This window comes from Bombina bombina, chromosome 4 (assembly GCF_027579735.1).
Source record: "Bombina bombina isolate aBomBom1 chromosome 4, aBomBom1.pri, whole genome shotgun sequence".
Classification (NCBI taxonomy): domain Eukaryota; kingdom Metazoa; phylum Chordata; class Amphibia; order Anura; family Bombinatoridae; genus Bombina; species Bombina bombina.
The window spans coordinates 779,976,521-779,997,858 of record NC_069502.1 but is presented as its reverse complement, the minus strand read 5'-3'; the positions used below and the strand labels follow the sequence as shown (position 1 = coordinate 779,997,858).

Genomic DNA, 21,338 nt, shown 5'->3' with positions numbered 1-21,338 from the left:
GGATGCACTAGTAGCACCTTGGACCTTCAAACTAGCTTATGTGTTCCCGCCGTTTCCTCTCATCCCCAGGCTGGTAGCCAGGATCAATCAGGAGAGGGCGTCGGTGATCTTGATAGCTCCTGCGTGGCCACGCAGGACTTGGTATGCAGATCTGGTGAATATGTCATCGGCTCCACCTTGGAAGCTACCTTTGAGACGAGACCTTCTTGTTCAGGGTCCGTTCGAACATCCGAATCTGGTTTCACTCCAGCTGACTGCTTGGAGATTGAACGCTTGATCTTATCGAAGCGAGGGTTCTCAGATTCTGTTATCGATACTCTTGTTCAGGCCAGAAAGCCTAGAAAGATTTACCACAAAATTTGGAAAAAATATATCTGTTGGTGTGAATCTAAAGGATTCCCTTGGGACAAGGTTAAGATTCCTAGGATTCTATCCTTCCTTCAAGAAGGATTGGAAAAAGGATTATCTGCAAGTTCCCTGAAGGGACAGATTTCTGCCTTGTCTGTGTTACTTCACAAAAAGCTGGCAGCTGTGCCAGATGTTCGAGCCTTTGTTCAGGCTCTGGTTAGAATTAAGCCTGTTTACAAACCTTTGACTCCTCCTTGGAGTCTCAATTTGGTTCTTTCAGTTCTTCAGGGGGTTCCGTTTGAACCCTTACATTCCGTTGATATTAAGTTATTATCTTGGAAAGTTTTGTTTTTAGTTGCAATTTCTTCTGCTAGAAGAGTTTCAGAATTATCTGCTCTGCAGTGTTCTCCTCCTTATCTGGTGTTCCATGCAGATAAGGTGGTTTTACGTACTAAACCTGGTTTTCTTCCAAAAGTTGTTTCTAACAAAAACATTAACCAGGAGATTATCGTACCTTCTCTGTGTCCGAAACCAGTTTCAAAGAAGGAACGTTTGTTGCACAATTTGGATGTTGTTCGCGCTCTAAAATTCTCCTGAAAAAGCCTCCTGAAAGAATCACAGCTCACTCCACTAGGGCTGTGGCTTCCACATGGGCCTTCAAGAACGAGGCTTCTGTTGATCAGATATGTAGGGCAGCGACTTGGTCTTCACTGCACACTTTTACCAAATTTTACAAGTTTGATACTTTTGCTTCTTCTGAGGCTGTTTTTGGGAGAAAGGTTTTGCAAGCCGTGGTGCCTTCCATTTAGGTGACCTGATTTGCTCCCTCCCTTCATCCGTGTCCTAAAGCTTTGGTATTGGTTCCCAAAAGTAAGGATGACGCCGTGGACCGGACACACCTATGTTGGAGAAAACAGAATTTATGTTTACCTGATAAATTACTTTCTCCAACGGTGTGTCCGGTCCACGGCCCGCCCTGGTTTTTTAATCAGGTCTGATAATTTATTTTCTTTAACTACAGTCACCACGGTATCATATGGTTTCTCCTATGCAAATATTCCTCCTTAACGTCGGTCGAATGACTGGGGTAGGCGGAGCCTAGGAGGGATCATGTGACCAGCTTTGCTGGGCTCTTTGCCATTTCCTGTTGGGGAAGAGAATATCCCACAAGTAAGGATGACGCCGTGGACCGGACACACCGTTGGAGAAAGTAATTTATCAGGTAAACATAAATTCTGGTTTTTTTTCACTAAATAAATTGTTTTCATGCTTATTTGTAGTCATTACTAGCCTGTTCAACATGTCTGACATTGAAGAAAGTCATTGTTCAATATGTTTAGAAGCCATTGTGGAACCCCCACTTAGAATGTGTCCCTCATGCACTGAAAGGTCAATAAATTGCATAGAACATATTTTAGCTACTAAAAGTATGTCGCAGGATGATTCTCAATCAGAAGTGAATCAGGTTATGCCATCTAATTCTCCCCAAGTGTCACAACCATTAATGCCTGCACAAGCGACGCCAAGTACTTCTTTCACCCTGCAAGATATGGCCACAGTTATGAATACTACCCTCACAGAGGTTTTATCTAAGCTGCCTGGGTTGCAGGGGAAGCGCAGTAGGTCTGGTGTGAGAACAAATGCTGAGCCCTCAGACGCTTTATTAGCCATATCCGATGTACCCTCACAGTGTTCTGAGTTGGGGGTGAGGGATTTGCTGTCTGAGGGAGAGATTTCTGATTCAGGAAAGATGTTCCCTCAGACAGACTCAGATATGACGGCTAATAAATTTAAACTTCAACACCTCCGCTTATTGCTCAGGGAGGTTTTAGCGACTCTGGATGATTGTGATCCTATTGTAGTTCCAGAGAAATTGTGTAAAATGGACAGATTTCTAGAGGTTCGGACATTGTTACTAATGAGTGGGATAGACCAGGTATTCTGTTCGCTCCCCCTCCTACTTTTAAGAAAATGTTTCCCATATCAGACACCATGCGGGACTCGTGGCAGACGGTCCCTAAGGTGGAGGGAGCTATTCCTTTCAAGGGTAAGACCCTATTCGGGCCTGAACTGAAATAGATCATTTCAGACATCACTGGAGGGAAAGGCCATGCCCTTCCTCAGGATAAGACAGGACCAAACAAAATAATTTTCGTTCCTTTCAAAACTTCCAAGGGGGTCCCTCTACCTCTTCCCCTGCTGCAAAGCAAGAGGGGAATTTTGCTCAATCCAAGTCAGTCTGGAGACCTAACCAGACTGGGAACAAGGGTAAACAGGCCAAGAAGCCCGCTGCTGCCACCAAGACAGCATGAAGGGGTAGCCTCGGATCCGGGACTGGATCTACTAGGGGGCAGACTTTCTCTCTTTGCTCAGGCTTGGGCAAGAGACTTCAGGACTCCTGGGCTTTAGAAATCGTAACCCAGGGGTATCTTCTAGATTTCAAAGATTCTCCTCCAAGGGGGAGATTCCATCTTTCTCAGACAAAAAGAGAGGCGTTCTTACGCTGTGTAGAAGACCTATATACCATGGGAGTGATCTGCCCAGTTCCGAAAACAGAACAGGGGCAGGGGTTCTACTCCAATCGGTTTGTGGTTCCCAAAAAAAGAGGGAACCTTCAGACCAATCTTAGATCTCAAGATCCTAAACAAATTCCTCAGAGTCCCATCCTTCAAGATGGAGACCATTCGGACTATTTTACCAAAGATCCAGAAGGGTCAATATATGACCACTGTGGACTTAAAGGATGCGTATCTACACATCCCTATCCACAAAGATTATCGCTTTTCTAGACAAGCATTACCAGTTTGTGGCTCTTCCCTTTGGGTTGGCCACAGCTCCCAGAATTTTCACAATGGTGCTAGGGTCCCTTCTGGTGGCCACGGGGCATAGCTGTGGCGCCTTATCTGGACGATTTCTTAATTCAGGCGTCGACTTACCAACTAGCCAAGTCTCACACGGACATCGTGTTGGCTTTTCTGGAAGGTGAACGTAAAAAAGAGTTCACTTACCCCTCTCACAAGAGTTCCTTTCCTGGGAACTCTGATAGATTCGGTGGACATGAACATTTTTCTGACGGAGGTCAGGAAATCAAAGATTTTAACCATCTGCCGAGCTCTTCATTCCATTCCTCGGCCCTCAGTGGCTCAGTGTATGGGGGTAATCGAACTAATGGTAGCGGCAATGGACATAGTTCCGTTTGCTCGCTTGCATCTCAGACCACTGCAACTATGCATGCTCAAACAGTGGAATGGGGATTATGCCGATTTATCTCCTCAGATAAATCTGGATCATGAGACCAGAGACTCTCTTCTTTGGTGGTTGTCACAGGATCATCTGTCCCAGGGAATGTGTTTCCGCAGGCCAGCATTAGTCATAGTGACGACAGACGTCAGCCTATTGGGCTGGGGTGCAGTCTGGAATTCCCTGAAAGCACAGGGTTTGTGGACTCAGGAGGAGGCTCTCCTCCCGATAAATATTCTAGAACGGAGAGCGATATTCAACGCGTTTCTGGCGTGGCCTCAGCTGGCTTCGGCCAGATTCATAAGATTCCAGTCAGACAATATCACGACTGTAGCATATATTAATCATCAGGGGGGAAGAAAGAGTTCTCTAGCGATGATAGAGGTTTCCAAAATAATTCAATGGGCAGAGACTCACTCTTGCCATCTATCAGCAATCTATATCCCAGGAGTGGAGTACTGGGAAGCGGATTTTCTAAGTCGTCAGACTTTTCATCCGGGGGAGTAGGAACTCCATCCGGAGGTGTTTGCACAATTGATTCAGCAATGGGGCACACCAGAATTGGATCTGATGGCGTCTCATCAGAACGCCAAACTTCCTTGTTACGGGTCCAGGGATCCTCAGGCAGTACTGATAGATGCTCTAGCAGTACCCTGGTCGTTCAACCTGGCTTGTGTGTTTCCACCATTTCCTCTCCTTCCTCGTTTGATTGCCAGAATCAAACAGGAGAGAGCTTCAGTGATTTTGATAGCACCTGTGTGGCCACGCAAGACTTGGTATGCAGACCTGGTGGACATGTCATCTCTTCCACCATGGACTCTGCCACTGAGACAGGACCTTCTGATTCAAGGTCCGTTCCAGCATCCAAATCTAGTTTCTCTGCGGCTGACTGCTTGGAGATTGAACGCTTGATTTTATCCAAGCGGGGGTTTCTCTGAGTCGGTCATAGATACCTTGATTCAGGCTCAAAAGCCTGTCACTAGGAAAATTTATCATAATATATGGCGTAAATATCTTTATTGGTGCGAATCCAAAGGCTACTCATGGAGTAAGATCAGGATTCCTAGGATTTTGTCCTTTCTCCAAGAAGGATTGGAGAAGGGGCTATCAGCTAGTTCCTTAAAGGGACAGATATCTGCCTTATCAATTCTACTGCACAAGCATCTGGCAGATGTTCCAGACGTTCAGTCATTCTGTCAGGCTTTAGTTAGAATCAAGCCTGTGTTTAAACCTGTTGCTCTGCCATGGAGTTTGAATTTAGATCTTAAAGTTCTTCAAGGGGTTCCGTTAGAAGCTTAATATCTATGGAATGCATAGGTTCAATCTTGGAAAGTTCTGTTTTTAGTTGCTATCTCTTCGGCTCCAAGAAGGAGCGTCTTTTGCACAACTTGGACGTGGTTCGTGCTTTGAAGTTTTACTTGCAAGCACCAAAGATTTGTAAGGCTGCGACTTGGTCTTCGCTTCATACCTTTTCCATATTTTACAAATTTGATACTTTTGCTTCATCGGAGGCTATTTTTGTGAGAAAAATTCTTCAATCAGTGGTGCCTTCTGTTTAACCATCTGTCTTGTCCCTCCCGTTCATCCGTGTCCTGTAGCTTTAGTATTGTATCCCACAAGTAAAGTATGAATCCGTGGACTCGTCGTACCTTATAGAAGAAAAGTAAATTTATGCTTACCTGATAAATTAATTTCTTCTATGGTACGACGAGTCCACGGCCCGCCCTGTCATTTTAAGACAGATTATATTTTTTTATTTTAAACTTCAGTCACGTCTGCACCTTTTAGTTTATCCTTTTTTCTTCCTGTACCTTCGGTCGAATGACTGGGAGGTGGAGCTAAGGGAGGAGCTATATAGACAGCTCTGCTGTGGTGCTCTTTGCCACTTCCTGTTAGCAGGAGGATAATATCCCACAAGTAAAGGATGAATCCGTGGACTCGTCGTACCATAGAAGAAATTAATTTATCAAGCCTAGATTTAGAGTTCTGCGGCCAAAGGGGTGCGTTAGCTACGCTGGCTTTTTTCTGGCTGCACCTTTTAAATACCGCTGGTATTTAGAGTTCACAGAATGGCTGCGTTAGGCTCCAAAAAAGGAGCGTATAGCATATTTACCGCAACTTCAACTCTCGATACCAGCGGTGCTTACGGACGCGGCCAGCTTAAAAAACGTGCTCGTGCACGATTCCCCCATAGAAAACAATGGGGCTGTTTGAGCTGAAAAAAAACCTAACACCTGCAAAAAAGCCGCGTTCAGCTCCTAACGCAGCCCCATTGTTTGCTATGGGGAAACACTTCCTACGTCTGCACCTAACACTCTAACATGTACCCCGAGTCTAAACACCCCTAATCTTACACTTATTAACCCCTATTCTGCCGCCCCCGCTATCGCTGACACCTACATATTTTTTTAACCGTTAATCTGCCGCTCCGTAAACCGCCGCTACTTACATTATCCCTATGTACCCCTAATCTGCTGCCCCTAACACCGCCGACCCCTATATTATATTTATTAACCCCTAATCTGCCCCCCACAACGTCGCCTCCACCCGCCTACACTTATTAACCCCTAATCAGCCTCACTCCCGCCTCAATAACCCTATAATAAATAGTATTAACCCCTAATCTGCCCTCCCTAACATCGCTGACACCAAACTTCAAACATTAACCCCTAATCTGCCGACTGGATTTCACCGCTATTCTAATAAATGTATTAACCCCTAAAGCTAAGTCTAACCCTAACACCCCCCTAAATTAAATATAATTTTAATCTAACGAAATTAATTAACTCTTATTAAATAAATTATTCCTATTTAAAGCTAAATACTTACCTGTAAAATAAATCCTAATATAGCTACAATATAAATTATATTATAGCTATTTTAGAATTTATATTTATTTTACAGGTAACTTTGTATTTATTTTAACCAGGTACAATAGCTATTAAATAGTTAAGAACTATTTAATAGCTAAAATAGTTAAAATAATTACAAAATTACCTGTAAAATAAATCCTAACCTAAGTTACAATTAAACCTAACACTACACTATCAATAAATTAATTAAATACAATACCTACAAATAAATACAAAGAAATAAACTAACTAAAGTACAAAAAATAAAAAAGAACTAAGTTACAAAAAATAAAAAAATATTTACAAACATCAGAAAAATATTACAACAATTTTAAACTAATTACACCTACTCTAAGCCCCCTAATAAAATAACAAAGACCCCCAAAATAAAAAAATGCCCTACCCTATTCTAAATTACAAAAGTTCAAAGCTCTTTTACCTTACCAGCCCTGAACAGGGCCCTTTGCGGGGCATGCCCCAAAGAATTCAGCTCTTTTGCCTGTAAAAAAAACACATACAATACCCCCCCCCCAACATTACAACCCACCACCCACATACCCCTAATCTAACCCAAACCCCCCTTAAATAAACCTAACGCTAAGCCCCTGAAGATCCTACCTTATCTTCACCATACCAGGTTCACCGATCGATCCAGAAGAGCTCCTCCGATGTCTTGATCCAAGCCCAAGCGGGGGGCTGAAGATGTCCAATCAGATTGAGCTCGCATTCTATTGGCTGTTCCGATCAGCCAATAGAATGCGAGCTCAATCTGATTGGCTGATCGGATCAGCCAATCGGATTGAACTTGATTCTGATTGGCTGATTCCATCAGCCAATCAGTATTTTCCTACCTTAATTCCGATTGGCTGATAGAATCCTATCAGCCAATCGGTATTCGAGGGACGCCATCTTGGATGACGTCCCTTAAAGGAACCGTCATTTGTCGGGAAGTCGTCGGTGAAGATGGATGTTCCGCGTCGGCGGGATGAACATGGATCCGGAAGAAAGAAGATTGAAGATGCCGTTGATAGAAGACTTCAGCCGGATCATGGACCTCTTCAGCTCCCGCTTGCATGAAGACTTCAGCCAGATCATGGACATCTTCAGCCCCCCGCTTGGGCTTGGATCAAGACATCGGAGGAGCTCTTCTGGATCGATCGGTGAACCTGGTATGGTGAAGATAAGGTAGGAAGATCTTCAGGGGCTTAGTGTTAGGTTTATTTAAGGAAGGTTTGGGTTAGATTAGGAGTATGTGGGTGGTGGGTTGTAATGTTGGGGGGGGGGTATTGTATGTGTTTTTTTACAGGCAAAAGAGCTGAATTCTTTGGGGCATGCCCCGCAAAGGGCCCTGTTCAGGGCTGGTAAGGTAAAAGAGCTTTGAACTTTTGTAATTTAGAATAGGATAGGGCATTTTTTTATTTTGGGGGTCTTTGTTATTTTATTAGGGGGCTTAGAGTAGGTGTAATTAGTTTAAAATTGTTGTAATATTTTTCTGATGTTTGTAAATATTTTTTTATTTTTTGTAACTTAGTTCTTTTTTATTTTTTGTACTTTAGTTAGTTTATTTCATTGTATTTATTTGTATATATTGTATTTAATTAATTTATTGATAGTGTAGTGTTAGGTTTAATTGTAGGTATTTTATTTAATTTATTGATAGTGTAGTGTTAGGTTTAATTGTAACTTAGGTTAGGATTTATTTTACAGGTAATTTTGTAACTATTTTAGCTATTAAATAGTTCTTAACTATTTAATAGCTATTGTACCTGGTTAAAATAAATACAAAGTTACCTGTAAAATAAATATAAATCCTAAAATAGCTATAATATAATTATAATTTATATTGTAGCTATATTAGGGTTTATTTTACAGGTAAGTATTTAGCTTTAAATAGGAATAATTTATTTAATAAGAGTTAATTTATTTCGTTAGATTTAAATTATATTTAACTTAGGGGGGAGTTAGGGTTAGACTTAGCTTTAGGGGTTAATCCATTTATTACAGTAGCGGCGAGATTCGTTCGGCAGATTAGGGGTTAATAATTGAAGTTAGGTGTCGGCGATGTTAGGGAGGGCAGATTAGGGGTTAATACTATTTATTATAGGGTTATTGAGGCGGGAGTGAGGCGGATTAGGGGTTAATAAGTGTAGGCAGGTGGAGGCGACTTTGAGGGGGGCAGATTAGGGGCTAATAAATATAATATAGGGGTCGGCGGTGTTAGGGGCAGCAGATTAGGGGTACATAAGGATAACGTAGGTGGCGGTCGGCAGATTAGGGGTTAAAAAAATTTAATCGAGTGGCGGCGATGTGGGGGGACCTCGGTTTAGGGGTACATAGGTAGTTTATGGGTGTTAGTGTACTTTAGAGCACAGTAGTCAAGAGCTTTATAAACCGGCGTTAGCACAGAAAGCTCTTGACTACTGACTTTTTTCTGCGGCTGGAGTTTTGTCGTTAGATTTCTAACGCTCACTTCAGCCAAGACTCTAAATACCAGCGTTAGAAAGATCCCATTGAAAAGATAGGATACGCAATTGACGTAAGGGGATCTGCGGTATGGAAAAGTTGCGGCTGAAAAGTGAGCGTTAGACCCTTTAATGACTGGCTCCAAATACCAGAGGGCGGTAAAAACCAGCGTTAGGAGCCTCTAACGCTGGTTTTGACGGCTACCGCCCAACTCTAAATCTAGGCCCAGGTAAGCATAAATTTACTTTTTTACTTTTAATGCTTTTTTTTTTTTTTGCTTTTTTTTTTAATTTTCTTCTATTTTTGCCAACAACTCCTTTACTCTGTATTTTCATACTGACTCCTCCGTTTTTATTTATCACCTTGTTTTGTGATTTCATTTGACATTACTTTTTTTTTTTTTGCTCTTTAAGCAGTTTGTATAACATAATCGTTGCTTAACACTTATTTCTAGTTTATTATCTTTGCAGGATGCATTTGCCAGCATTGTAGCAATCCGGTTGCTGCTAAATTCACCGTTAAATGGAGACAATGGAAAAATGTTCTGGTCTACGGCTCCCCATATCATTACAGCCTTAGTTGTAAGTTACATGTTATATGTGTAGCAAAGTTACTCCTGTGATGTGTGTTTCTGTTGAGTGTTTGATGAATAATTTCTGAAGTTCAAAAGTTGCAATCTCTCTAGCATTAATCTAGCTAGGTATTTGTATGTGATCCGATGCAAGCTCTATAGAATTTTATTGTACAATGACTTTTATTTGCACAAGAAAAAAATAACATAAGGATGCATATGTGTCTTGTGATTGCTGGGTAGTCTTATTACAGCTGAACTCTAAAGCAGTCGTGCTTTCTATGGCTATGCAAAAGTGATGCACCAAAATGGATATTCCGGACGGAAATCAAACCCTAAAATCCAGAATGCACTTGGCCGAAAAACTGAAAAAAAAAATTTTTTAAATTAATTTCAAATATATATATTTTTTTAGTGTTTTTGTTTTGGTGTGTGCATATTTAATGGATTAATCTGAATTGAAAAACTGCAAGCCAATAAAATAAAATAACCACACTGTTATTGAAAGTAACACACTAAAATTGGACATGAAAATATCTTAAAACAATAATATGCTACACAATAATTTTACCAAGAAAAAAAAACAGGCGGGGAAAAAAATGATGACATTTTTCGGCCAAAATTTCTGCATCCCTACTTAAACCCCTTAGTGACATTTTTTGAACGTTTGGGACCAGGGCTATTTTTACATTTCTGCTGTATTTGTGTTTAGCTGTAATTTTACTCTTACTCATTTACTGTACCCACACATTATATACAGTTTTTCTCACCATTAAATGCAATTTCTAAAGATACCATTTTTTCTATTAAAAAAACTTATAAAATATGATGAAAAATGGGGAAAAAAACTTTTCTAACTTTGACCCCCAAAATCTGGTACACATCTACAGCCACCAAAAAACACCCATGCTAAGGGCTAGATTTATTAAAGCTGAGGCGTACAGGGGCGCGTATACGCGCCTCTGTACGCCTCAGCTCGCCTTTGGCGGGGCAAAAATACCCGCAGGTATTCAGCATTGCACACAAGCGCAATTTTGCACTCGCGTGCAATCCTGCCCGCGCACAGCCAATCGCGCGCGGGCAGGAGCTGTCAATCTCCTCCGTCTGACTAGACAGAGGAGATTGAATTTCGCCAGATTAGAGGTGGCGAAGAGGCTAAGGAAGCAGCTGGTGACCGCTGCTAGATAAATAACGGCGAGCAAGTTTTTGAGAGAACTTGCTGCCGTAGGGGCTTAATAAATCTAGCCCTAAATAGTTTCTAAATTTTGTCCTGAGTTTAGAAATATCCAATGTTTACATGTTTGCTTTTTTTTTTGCAAGTTATAGGGCAATAAGTATAAGTAGCACTTTGCTATTTCTGAACCATTTTTTTCCCTCAAAATTAGTGATAAGTTACATTGGAACACTGATATCTGTCAGGAATCTCTGAATAACCCTTCACATTTATTTATGTATTTTTTTTTTAGTATTTATTGATCTAGGCCCATTTTTGGTATATTTCATGTCACCATTTCACCGCCAAATGCAATCAAATAAAAAAAAAAATCGTTTACTTTTTCACAAATGTTTTCACAATTTTAGGTTTCTCACTGAAATTATTTACAAACAGCTTGTGCAATTATGGCACAAATGGTTGTAAATGCTTCCCCCCTCCCAGATCCCTTGCCCAACATTGGATCCCCCTCCCACTCCCTCCTCATGCACTCAATTGAATTTCCATTGAATTTAATGGAAATGCGGCGCATGCGCTCCTGCCCCCGGCACTTTTCCCGCATTGGTGGGTAAAAAATGGTATTGCAGTGATGCCTAAATATCGACGCATCACTGCAATACCCTGAGAGCCATCACAATCGCTTCTAGCGCTTCAAACCCCAGAGGACATGTCAGGCACGTCTTTGGTCATTAACTGACACCCAAATGACGTGCCTGACACGTCCTTGGTCGTCAAGGGGTTAACACAATATTAAATATCAATATACTCTATTATTCTGTATTTAGTTCTGAGTAACAAAATCAGATTTAACAGTTTTTTTGTTTTTTTTAACCAATTATAAAGTATAGTCCTAGAAAACTATTATTATATTCAAAACAATAATTCAAGTAATGATTTCAGCAGCTCTAGGCTAGCATCAAATTTGAAATATGCTACACAAAAAAAAAAGAAACCCACTAGACAATAATTTTACCAAAAAAATGAAAACCGAAAATGCCTTTTTGGGCCGAAATGTTTCTGCGGCCGAAATTTCGGTGCATCCCTACTATGCAATATCTTTTTTTATAGTTTGTTTATTCAAACTTAAAAATGAATGCCTCTCTTGAAATGGCTTGTTTAAAAAACCACATATTGCACCTTGTTAATGGATGCAAAAAGGTTTAAAGGGAGACTCAAAAAAAAAATAAACTTTGATGGTTCAGAAAGAGCATACAATTTTAAACAAATTTCCAATTTACTTCAATTAACAAAATGTGCACAGGTTTTCTCCAACATAGGTGTGTCCGGTCCACGGCGTCATCCTTACTTGTGGGATATTCTCTTCCCCAACAGGAAATGGCAAAGAGCCCAGCAAAGCTGGTCACATGATCCCTCCTAGGCTCCGCCTACCCCAGTCATTCTCTTTGCCGTTGCACAGGCAACATCTCCACGGAGATGGTTAAGAGTTTTTTGGTGTTTAAATGTAGTTTTTATTCTTCAATCAAGAGTTTGTTATTTTAAAATAGTGCTGGTATGTACTATTTACTCTGAAACAGAAAAGAGATGAAGATTTCTGTTTGTAAGAGGAAGATGATTTTAGCAACCGTTACTAAAATCGATGGCTGTTTCCACACAGGACTGTTGAGATTAATTAACTTCAGTTGGGGGAAACAGTGGGCAGACTTTGCTGCTTGAGGTATGACACATTTCTAACAAGACTTGGTAATGCTGGAAGCTGTCATTTTCCCTATGGGAACCGGTAAGCCATTTTCTTAGTTTAGTATAAGAATAAAGGGCTTCACAAGGGCTTTAAAGACTGGTAGACTTTTTTCTGGGCTAAAACGATTACTTTATAAGTATATTTAGTGGATTATAACTATAAATAGTTCTTTTAATCTTGGGGATGTATTAAAAAAACGGCAGGCACTGTATTGGACACCTTTTTCACTGGGGGCCTTTTCTAGTCATAGGCAGAGCCTCATTTTCGCGCCACTAATGCGCAGTTGTTTTTGGAAAGCAAGGCATGCAGATGCATGTGTGAGGAGCTAAGAACCACTGAAAAAGCTTATTGAAGGCGTCATTTGGTATCGTATTCCCCTCTGGGCTTGGTTGGGTCTCAGCAAAGCAGATACCAGGTACTGTATAGGGGTTAAATGTAAAAACGGCTCCGGTTCCGTTATTTTAAGAGTTAAAGCTTTCAAATTTGGTGTGCAATACTTTTAAGGCTTTAAGACACTGTGGTGAAATTTTGGTGAATTCTGAACAATTCCTTCATACTTTTTCACATATTCAGTAATAAAGTGTGTTCAGTTTAAAATTTAAAGTGACAGTAACGGTTTTATTTTAAAATGTTTTTTGTGCTTTGTTATCAAGTTTATGCCTATTAACATGTCTGAACCATCAGATAGACAATGTTCTGTATGTTTGGAAGCCAAGGTTCCTCCCCATTTAAATATATGTGATGAATGTGACATAGTGTCCAAACAAAGTAGGGACAATGATGCCACTGATAATGATGTTGCCCAAGATGATTCCTCAAGCGAGGGGAGTAAGCATGGTACTGCATCATCCCCTTCTGTGTCTACACCAGTCTTGCCCACACAAGAGGTCCCTAGTACATCTAGTGCGCCAATCCTTCTTACTAATCTACTCTGGATGATTGTGACAATTTGGTCATTCCAGAGAAATTATGTAAGATGGACAAGTTCCTAGAGGTCCCGGTGCCCCCCGATGCTTTTCCTATACCCAAGCGGGTGGCGGACATTGTAAATAAGGAATGGGAAAGGCCCGGCATACCTTTTGTTCCTCCCCCTATATTTAAGAAATTATTTCCTATGGTCGACCCCAGAAAGGACTTATGGCAGACAGTCCCCAAGGTCGAGGGGGCGGTTTCTACTCTAAACAAACGCACTACTATCCCTATAGAAGATAGTTGTGCTTTCAAAGATCCTATGGATAAAAAATTAGAGGGTTTGCTTAAAAAGATGTTTGTTCAGCAAGGTTACCTTCTACAACCAATTTCATGCATTGTTCCTGTCACTACAGCAGCGTGTTTCTGGTTCGAAGAACTAGAGAAGTCGCTCAATAAAGAATCTTCGTATGAGGAGGTTATGGACAGAGTTCAAGCACTTAAATTGGCTAACTCTTTTATCTTAGACGCCACTTTGCAATTAGCTAGATTAGCGGCGAAAAATTCAGGTTTTGCTATTGTGGCGCGCAGAGCGCTTTGGCTAAAGTCTTGGTCAGCGGATGTGTCCTCCAAGAACAAATTGCTTAACATTCCTTTCAAGGGTAAAACGCTGTTTGGCCCTGACTTGAAAGAGATTATTTCAGACATCACTGGGGGAAAGGGCCACGCCCTTCCTCAGGATAGGTCTTTTAAGGCTAAAAATAAGCCAAATTTTCGTCCCTTTCACAGAAACGGACCAGCCTCAAATTCTACACCCTCTAAGCAAGAGGGTAATAGTTCTCAAACCAAGCCAGCCTGGAGACCGATGCAAGGCTGGAACAAGGGTAAGCAGGCCAAGAAACCTGCCACTGCTACTAAAACAGCATGAAGTGTTGGCCCCCGATCCGGGACCGGATCTGGTGGGGGGCAGACTCTCTCTCTTTGCTCAGGCTTGGGCAAGAGATGTTCAGGATCCTTGGGCGCTAGAAATAGTTTCTCAAGGTTATCTCCTGGAATTCAAGGAACTACCCCCAAGGGGGAGGTTCCACAGGTCTCAATTGTCTTCAAACCAAATAAAAAGACAGGCATTCTTACATTGTGTAGAAGACCTGTTAAGAATGGGAGTGATTCATCCTGTTCCATTAGGAGAACAAGGGATGGGGTTTTACTCCAATCTGTTCATAGTTCCCAAAAAAGAAGGAACATTCAGACCAATTTTAGATCTCAAGATTCTAAACAAATTTCTCAGGGTTCCATCGTTCAAAATGGAAACCATTCGAACAATTCTTCCTACCATCCAGGAAGGTCAATTCATGACCACGGTGGATTTAAAGGATGCGTATCTACATATTCCTATCCACAAGGAACATCATCGGTTCCTAAGGTTCGCCTTTCTGGACAAGCATTACCAGTTTGTGGCACTTCCATTCGGATTAGCCACTGCTCCAAGGATTTTCACAAAGGTACTAGGGTCCCTTCTAGCGGTGCTGAGACCAAGGGGCATTGCAGTAGTACCTTACTTGGACGACATACTGATTCAAGCGTCGTCTCTGTCAAAAGCAAAAGCTCATACGGACATTGTCCTAGCCTTTCTCAGATCTCACGGGTGGAAAGTGAACATAGAAAAAAGTTCTCTGTCCCCGTCAACAAGAGTTCCCTTCTTGGGAACAATAATAGACTCCTTAGAAATGAAGATTTTTCTGACAGAGGCCAGAAAATCAAAACTTCTAAGCTCTTGTCAAGTACTTCATTCTGTTCTTCTTCCTTCCATAGCGCAGTGCATGGAAGTAATAGGTTTGATGGTTGCGGCAATGGACATAGTTCCTTTTGCACGAATTCATCTAAGACCATTACAACTGTGCATGCTCAGACAGTGGAATGGGGATTATACAGACTTGTCTCCGACGATCCAAGTAGATCAAAGAACCAGAGATTCACTCCGTTTGTGGCTGAACCTGGACAACCTGTCACAGGGAATGAGCTTCCGCAGACCAGAGTGGGTCATTGTCACGACCGACGCCAGTCTGGTGGGCTGGGGCGCGGTCTGGGAACCCCTGAAAGCTCAGGGTCTATGGTCTCGGGAAGAATCTCTGTTCCCGATAAACATTCTGGAACTAAGAGCGATATTCAATGCTCTCAAAGCTTGGCCTCAACTAGCAAAGGCCAAATTCATAAGGTTTCAATCAGACAACATGACGACTGTTGCATATATCAACCATCAGGGGGGAACAAGGAGTTCCCTGGCGATGGAGGAAGTGACCAAAATAATTCAATGGGCGGAGAATCACTCCTGCCACTTGTCTGCAATCCACATCCCAGGAGTGGAAAATTGGGAAGCGGATTTTCTGAGTCGTCAGACTTTCCATCCGGGGGAGTGGGAACTCCATCCGGAAATCTTTGCCCAAATAACTCAATTATGGGGCATTCCAGACATGGACCTGATGGCGTCTCGTCAGAACTTCAAGGTTCCTTGCTACGGGTCCAGATCCAGGGATCCCAAGGCGACTCTAGTAGATGCACTGATAGCGCCTTGGACCTTCAACCTAGCTTATGTATTCCCACCGTTTCCTCTCATTCCCAGGCTGGTAGCCAGGATCAATCAGGAGAGGGCTTCGGTGATCTTGATAGCTCCTGCGTGGCCATGCAGAACTTGGTATGCAGACCTGGTGAATATGTCATCGGCTCCACCATGGAAGCTACCTTTGAGACAGGACCTTCTTGTTCAAGGTCCATTCGAACATCCGAATCTGGCTTCACTCCAACTGACTGCTTGGAGATTGAACGCTTGATTTTATCAAAGCGTGGGTTTTCAGATTCTGTCATTGATACTCTTGTCCAGGCTAGAAAGCCTGTAACTAGGAAAATTTACCATAAAATATGGAAAAAATATATCTGTTGGTGTGAATCTAAAGGATTCCCATGGAACAAGATAAAAATTCCTAAGATTCTATCCTTTCTACAAGAGGGTTTGGAGAAAGGATTATCTGCAAGTTCTTTGAAGGGACAGATTTCTGCTTTATCTGTTTTACTTCACAAAAAGCTGGCGGCTGTGCCAGATGTTCAAGCTTTTGTTCAGGCTCTGGTTAGAATCAAGCCTGTTTACAAACCTTTGACTCCTCCTTGGAGTCTCAATTTAGTTCTTTCAGTTCTTCAAGGGGTTCCGTTTGAACCCTTACATTCCGTAGATATTAAGTTACTATCTTGGAAAGTTTTGTTTTTGGTTGCAATTTCTTCTGCTAGAAGAGTTTCAGAGTTATCTGCTCTGCAGTGTTCTCCTCCTTATCTGGTGTTCCATGCAGATAAGGTGGTTTTGCGTACTAAACCTGGTTTTCTTCCGAAAGTTGTTTCTAACAAAAACATTAACCAGGAGATAGTTGTGCCTTCTTTGTGTCCGAATCCAGTTTCAAAGAAGGAACGTTTGTTACACAATTTGGATGTAGTTCGTGCTCTAAAATTCTATTTAGAGGCTACAAAGGATTTCAGACAAACATCTTCTTTGTTTGTTGTTTATTCTGGTAAAAGGAGAGGTCAAAAAGCAACTTCTACACCTCTCTCTTTTTGGCTTAAAAGCATCATCCGATTGGCTTATGAGACTGCCGGATGGCAGCCTCCTGAAAGAATCACAGCTCACTCCACTAGGGCTGTGGCTTCCACATGGGCCTTCAAGAACGAGGCTTCTGTTGATCAGATATGTAGGGCAGCGACTTGGTCTTCACTGCACACTTTTACCAAATTTTACAAATTTGATACTTTTGCTTCTTCTGAGGCTATTTTTGGGAGAAAGGTTTTGCAAGCCGTGGTACCTTCCATCTAGGTGACCTGATTTGCTCCCTCCCATCATCCGTGTCCTAAAGCTTTGGTATTGGTTCCCACAAGTAAGGATGACGCCGTGGACCGGACACACCTATGTTGGAGAAAACAGAATTTATGCTTACCTGATAAATTACTTTCTCCAACGGTGTGTCCGGTCCATGGCCCGCCCTGGTTTTTTTAATCAGGTCTGATGAATTATTTTCTCTAACTACAGTCACCACGGTATCATATGATTTCTCCTATGCATATTCCTCCTTTACGTCGGTCGAATGACTGGGGTAGGCGGAGCCTAGGAGGGATCATGTGACCAGCTTTGCTGGGCTCTTTGCCATTTCCTGTTGGGGAAGAGAATATCCCACAAGTAAGGATGACGCCGTGGACCGGACACACCGTTGGAGAAAGTAATTTATCAGGTAAGCATAAATTCTGTTTTTTTTATATTTCTTTCATGTAATTTGCAAGAGTCCATGAGCTAGTGACGTATGGGATATACAATCCTACCAGGAGGGGCAAAGTTTCCCAAACCTATAAATACACCCCTCACCACACCCACAATTCAGTTTTACAAACTTTGCCTCCTATTGAGGTGGTGAAGTAAGTTTGTGCTAAGATTTCAGTATATTTCCTTTCCCAGACTGTCATATCTGGGAAATGCTTTTTTTTTTAGGAAAAATTTCTTTCTTTCCTGGGGTATAGTTTCTTTCAAATTGACTGTCTTGTAAATTCGCGGGCAGAATTAGGCTCGCAAGGGTGCAAAATGGCAAAGTTTATTGCGTCATTCTTGGCGCAAGATTTTTTTGGCGCAAAGTTAAGTTTGTTGACGAAAAGTAGTCATTTCCGGCGTCTTAGTCGACGCCGAGTATCTTGGAATGCTGAGATGACTTCTAAGTCCAGATTGCTATCTCTATCTTTCCAAGTTAATAAGTTATTTGGTTCTTGGTTGGATTCAATAATTTCAATTGTCACTGGGGGAAGGGAGTTTTTTTGCCTCAGGATAAAAGACCTAAGGGTAAATCTAAAGCTTCTAACCGTTTTCGTTCCTTTCGACAAAATAAGGAACAGAAACCTAATCCCTCCCCCAAGAAAACTGTTTCCAATTGGAAGCCTTCCTAGAATTGGAATAAATCCAAGACATTTAAGAGATCAAAGACAGCCCCCAAGTCCGCATGAAGGTGCGGCCCTCATTCCAGATCAGCTCTTAGGGGGCAGATTAAGATTTTTCAAAGATGTTTGGACCAATTCGATCCAAAATCAATGGATTCAGAGTATTGTCTCTCAGGGGTACAGAATAGGATTCAGAGTAAGACCACCTGTGAGAAGATTTTTTCTCTCACGCATCCCTGCAAACCCAGTAAAGGCTCAGGCTTTCCTGAAGTGTGTTTTAGACCTGGAGTTATCAGGGGTAATAATGCCAGTTCCGTTTCAGGAACAGGTTCTGGGGTTTTATTCAAATCTATTCATTGTCCCAAAGAAAGAAAATTCATTCAGACCAGTTTTCGATCTAAAAATTTTGAATCGATATGTAAGAGTACCTACTTCCAAAATGGTGACTATAAGGACTATTCTGCCTTTTGTTGTTCAAGGGCATTATATGTCCACAATAGACTTACATGATGCATATCTTCATATTCCGATTCATCCAGATTATTATCAGTTCCTGAGATTCTCTTTTCTAGACAAGCATTACCAATTTGTTGCTTTTCCTTTTGGCCTAGCGACAGCTCCAAGAATCTTTTCAAAGGTTCTTGGTGCCCTACTCTCTGTAATCAGAGAGTGGAGTATTGCGGTGTTTCCTTATATGGACGATATCTTGGTATGTGCTCAGTCTTTACGTTCTGCAGAATCTCACACAAATCAACTAGTGTTGTTTCTTCAAAAACATGGTTGGAGGATCAATTTACCAAAAAGTTATTTGATTCCTCAGACAAGGGTAACCTTTTTAGGTTTCCAGATAGATTCAGTGTCCATGACTTTGTCTCTAACGGACAAGAGACGTTTGAAATTGGTTGCAGTCTGTCGGAACCTTCAGTCTCAGTCATTCCCTTCAGTAGCTATGTGCTCTGAAGTTTTAGGTCTCATGACTGCAGCATCATACCCGATCCCCTTTGCTCGTTTTCATTTGAGACCTCTCTAGCTTTGTATGCTGAACCAATTGTGCAGGGATTATACAAGGATATCACAATTAATATCCTTAAATCCCAATGTTCGATTTTCTCTGACTTGATAGTTAGATCACCATTGTATAATTCTAGGGGCCTCTTTTGTTCATCCAACCTGGGCTGTGATCCAACCTGGTATTTCACTGTTTGGTGATCTCTGGCAGCACAAGGGGTTTGGAAATCTCAAGAGGCGATTACCAATAAATATTTTGGAACTTCGTGCGATTCTCAGGGCTCTTCAGTTTTGGACTGTTGAAGAGAGAACCGTTTATTTGCTTTCAGACAGACAATATCACAACTGTGGCATATGTCAATCATCAGGGTGGGACTCACTGTCCTCAAGCTATGAAGAAGTATCTCGGATACTTGTTTGGGCGGAATCCAGCTTCTGTCTAATTTCTGCAGGTTCATATCCCAGGTATAGACAATTGGGAAGCGGATTACCTCAGTCGTCAGACTTTACATCCGGGAGAATGGTCTCTCCACCCAGATGTGTTTTCTCAAGTTGTTCAGATGTGGGGACTTCCAGAAATAGATCTGATGGCATCTCATCTAAACAAGAAATTTCCCAGGTACCTGTCCAGGTCTAGGGATCCTCAGGCGGAAGCAGTCGATGCGTTGACACTTCCTTGGTGTTATCAGCCAGCTTATATTTTCCCGCCTCTAGTTCTTCTTCCAGGAGTGATCTCCAAAATCATCATGGAGCAATCATTTGTGCTGCTGTTGGCACCAGCATGGCCTCACAGGTTTTGGTATGTGGATCTTGTTCGGATGTCCAGTTGCCAATCTTGGCCACTTCCATTAAGCCCAGACTTGCTATCTCAAGGTCCATTTTTCCATCAGGATCTCAAATCATTAAATTTGAAGGCATGGCATTTGAACGCTTAGTCATAGAGGTTTTTCTGACTCCGTGATTAATACTATGTTGCAGGCTCGTAAATCTGTTTCTATTAAGATTTATTATCGAGTTTGGAAGACTTACATTTCATGGGGGTCTTCTCATAAATTCTCTTGGCATTCTTTTAGAATTCCTAGAATTTTACAGTTTTTTCAGGATGGTTTGGATAAAGGTTTGTCTGCAAGTTCCTTGAAAGGATAAATCTCTGCTCTTTCTGTTTTATTTCACAGAAAGATTGCTAAACTCCCTGATATTCATTGTTTTGTGCAGGCTTTGGTTTGTATCAAGCCTGTCATTAAATCAATCTCTCCTCCTTGGAGTCTTAATTTGGTTTTGAAGGCTTTACAGGCTCCTCCGTTTGAACCTATGCATTCTTTGGACATTAAACTACTTTCTTGGAAAGTGTTGTTTCTTTTGGCCATCTCTTCTGCTAGAAGAGTTTCTGAATTATCTGCTCTCTTGTGAATCTCCTTTTCTGATTTTTCATTAGGATAAGGCTGTTTTGCGGACTTCATTTAAATTCTTACCTAAGGTTGTGAATTCTAACAACATTATTAGAGAAATTGTTGTTTCTTCCTTGTGTCCTAATCCTAAGAATTCTTTGATGAGATCTTTACATTCTTTGGATGTGTTGAGAGTTCTGAATTATTATGTTGAAGCTACTGACAACTTCTAGTCTATTTGTTATCTTTTCTGGTTCTAGGAAAGGTCAGAAGGCTTCTGCCGTTTCTTTGGATTCGTGGTTAAAGCTTTTGATTCATCAAGCCTATTTGGAGTCGGGTCAAGCCCCGCCTCAGAGAATTACAGCTCATTCTACTAGATCAGTTTCCACTTCCTGGGCTTTTAACAATGAAGCTTCAGTTGATCAGATTTGCAAAGCTGCTACTTGGTCTTCTTTGCATACATTTACTAAATTCTACAATTTTGATGTATTTGGTTCTTCGGAAGCAGTTTTTGGTAGAAAAGTTCTTCAGGCAGCTGTTTCAGTTTGATTCTTCTGCTTTTGATTTAAGTTTCCTTTCATTTATGAGAATAAACTTTTATATTATGGGTTGTGGATTAATTTTTTTCAGCGGAAAATGGCTGTTTCTTCTGTTAAGTGTGATCAGTCCACGGGTCATCATTAATTCTGGG

At 41.5% G+C, this 21,338-nt stretch overlaps 1 protein-coding gene across 1 annotated transcript in view; it reads left to right on the top strand.

The window, feature by feature from the left end:
• URB2 (URB2 ribosome biogenesis homolog) overlaps nt 1-21,338 on the top strand; it is a gene marked incomplete in the record, with an annotated part of 152,480 nt that overhangs the window by 48,363 nt on the left and 82,779 nt on the right. Inside the window, 1 exon segment of the mRNA XM_053711147.1 lies at nt 9,374-9,484. Within this exon segment, the coding sequence (XP_053567122.1) occupies nt 9,374-9,484 (111 nt within the window).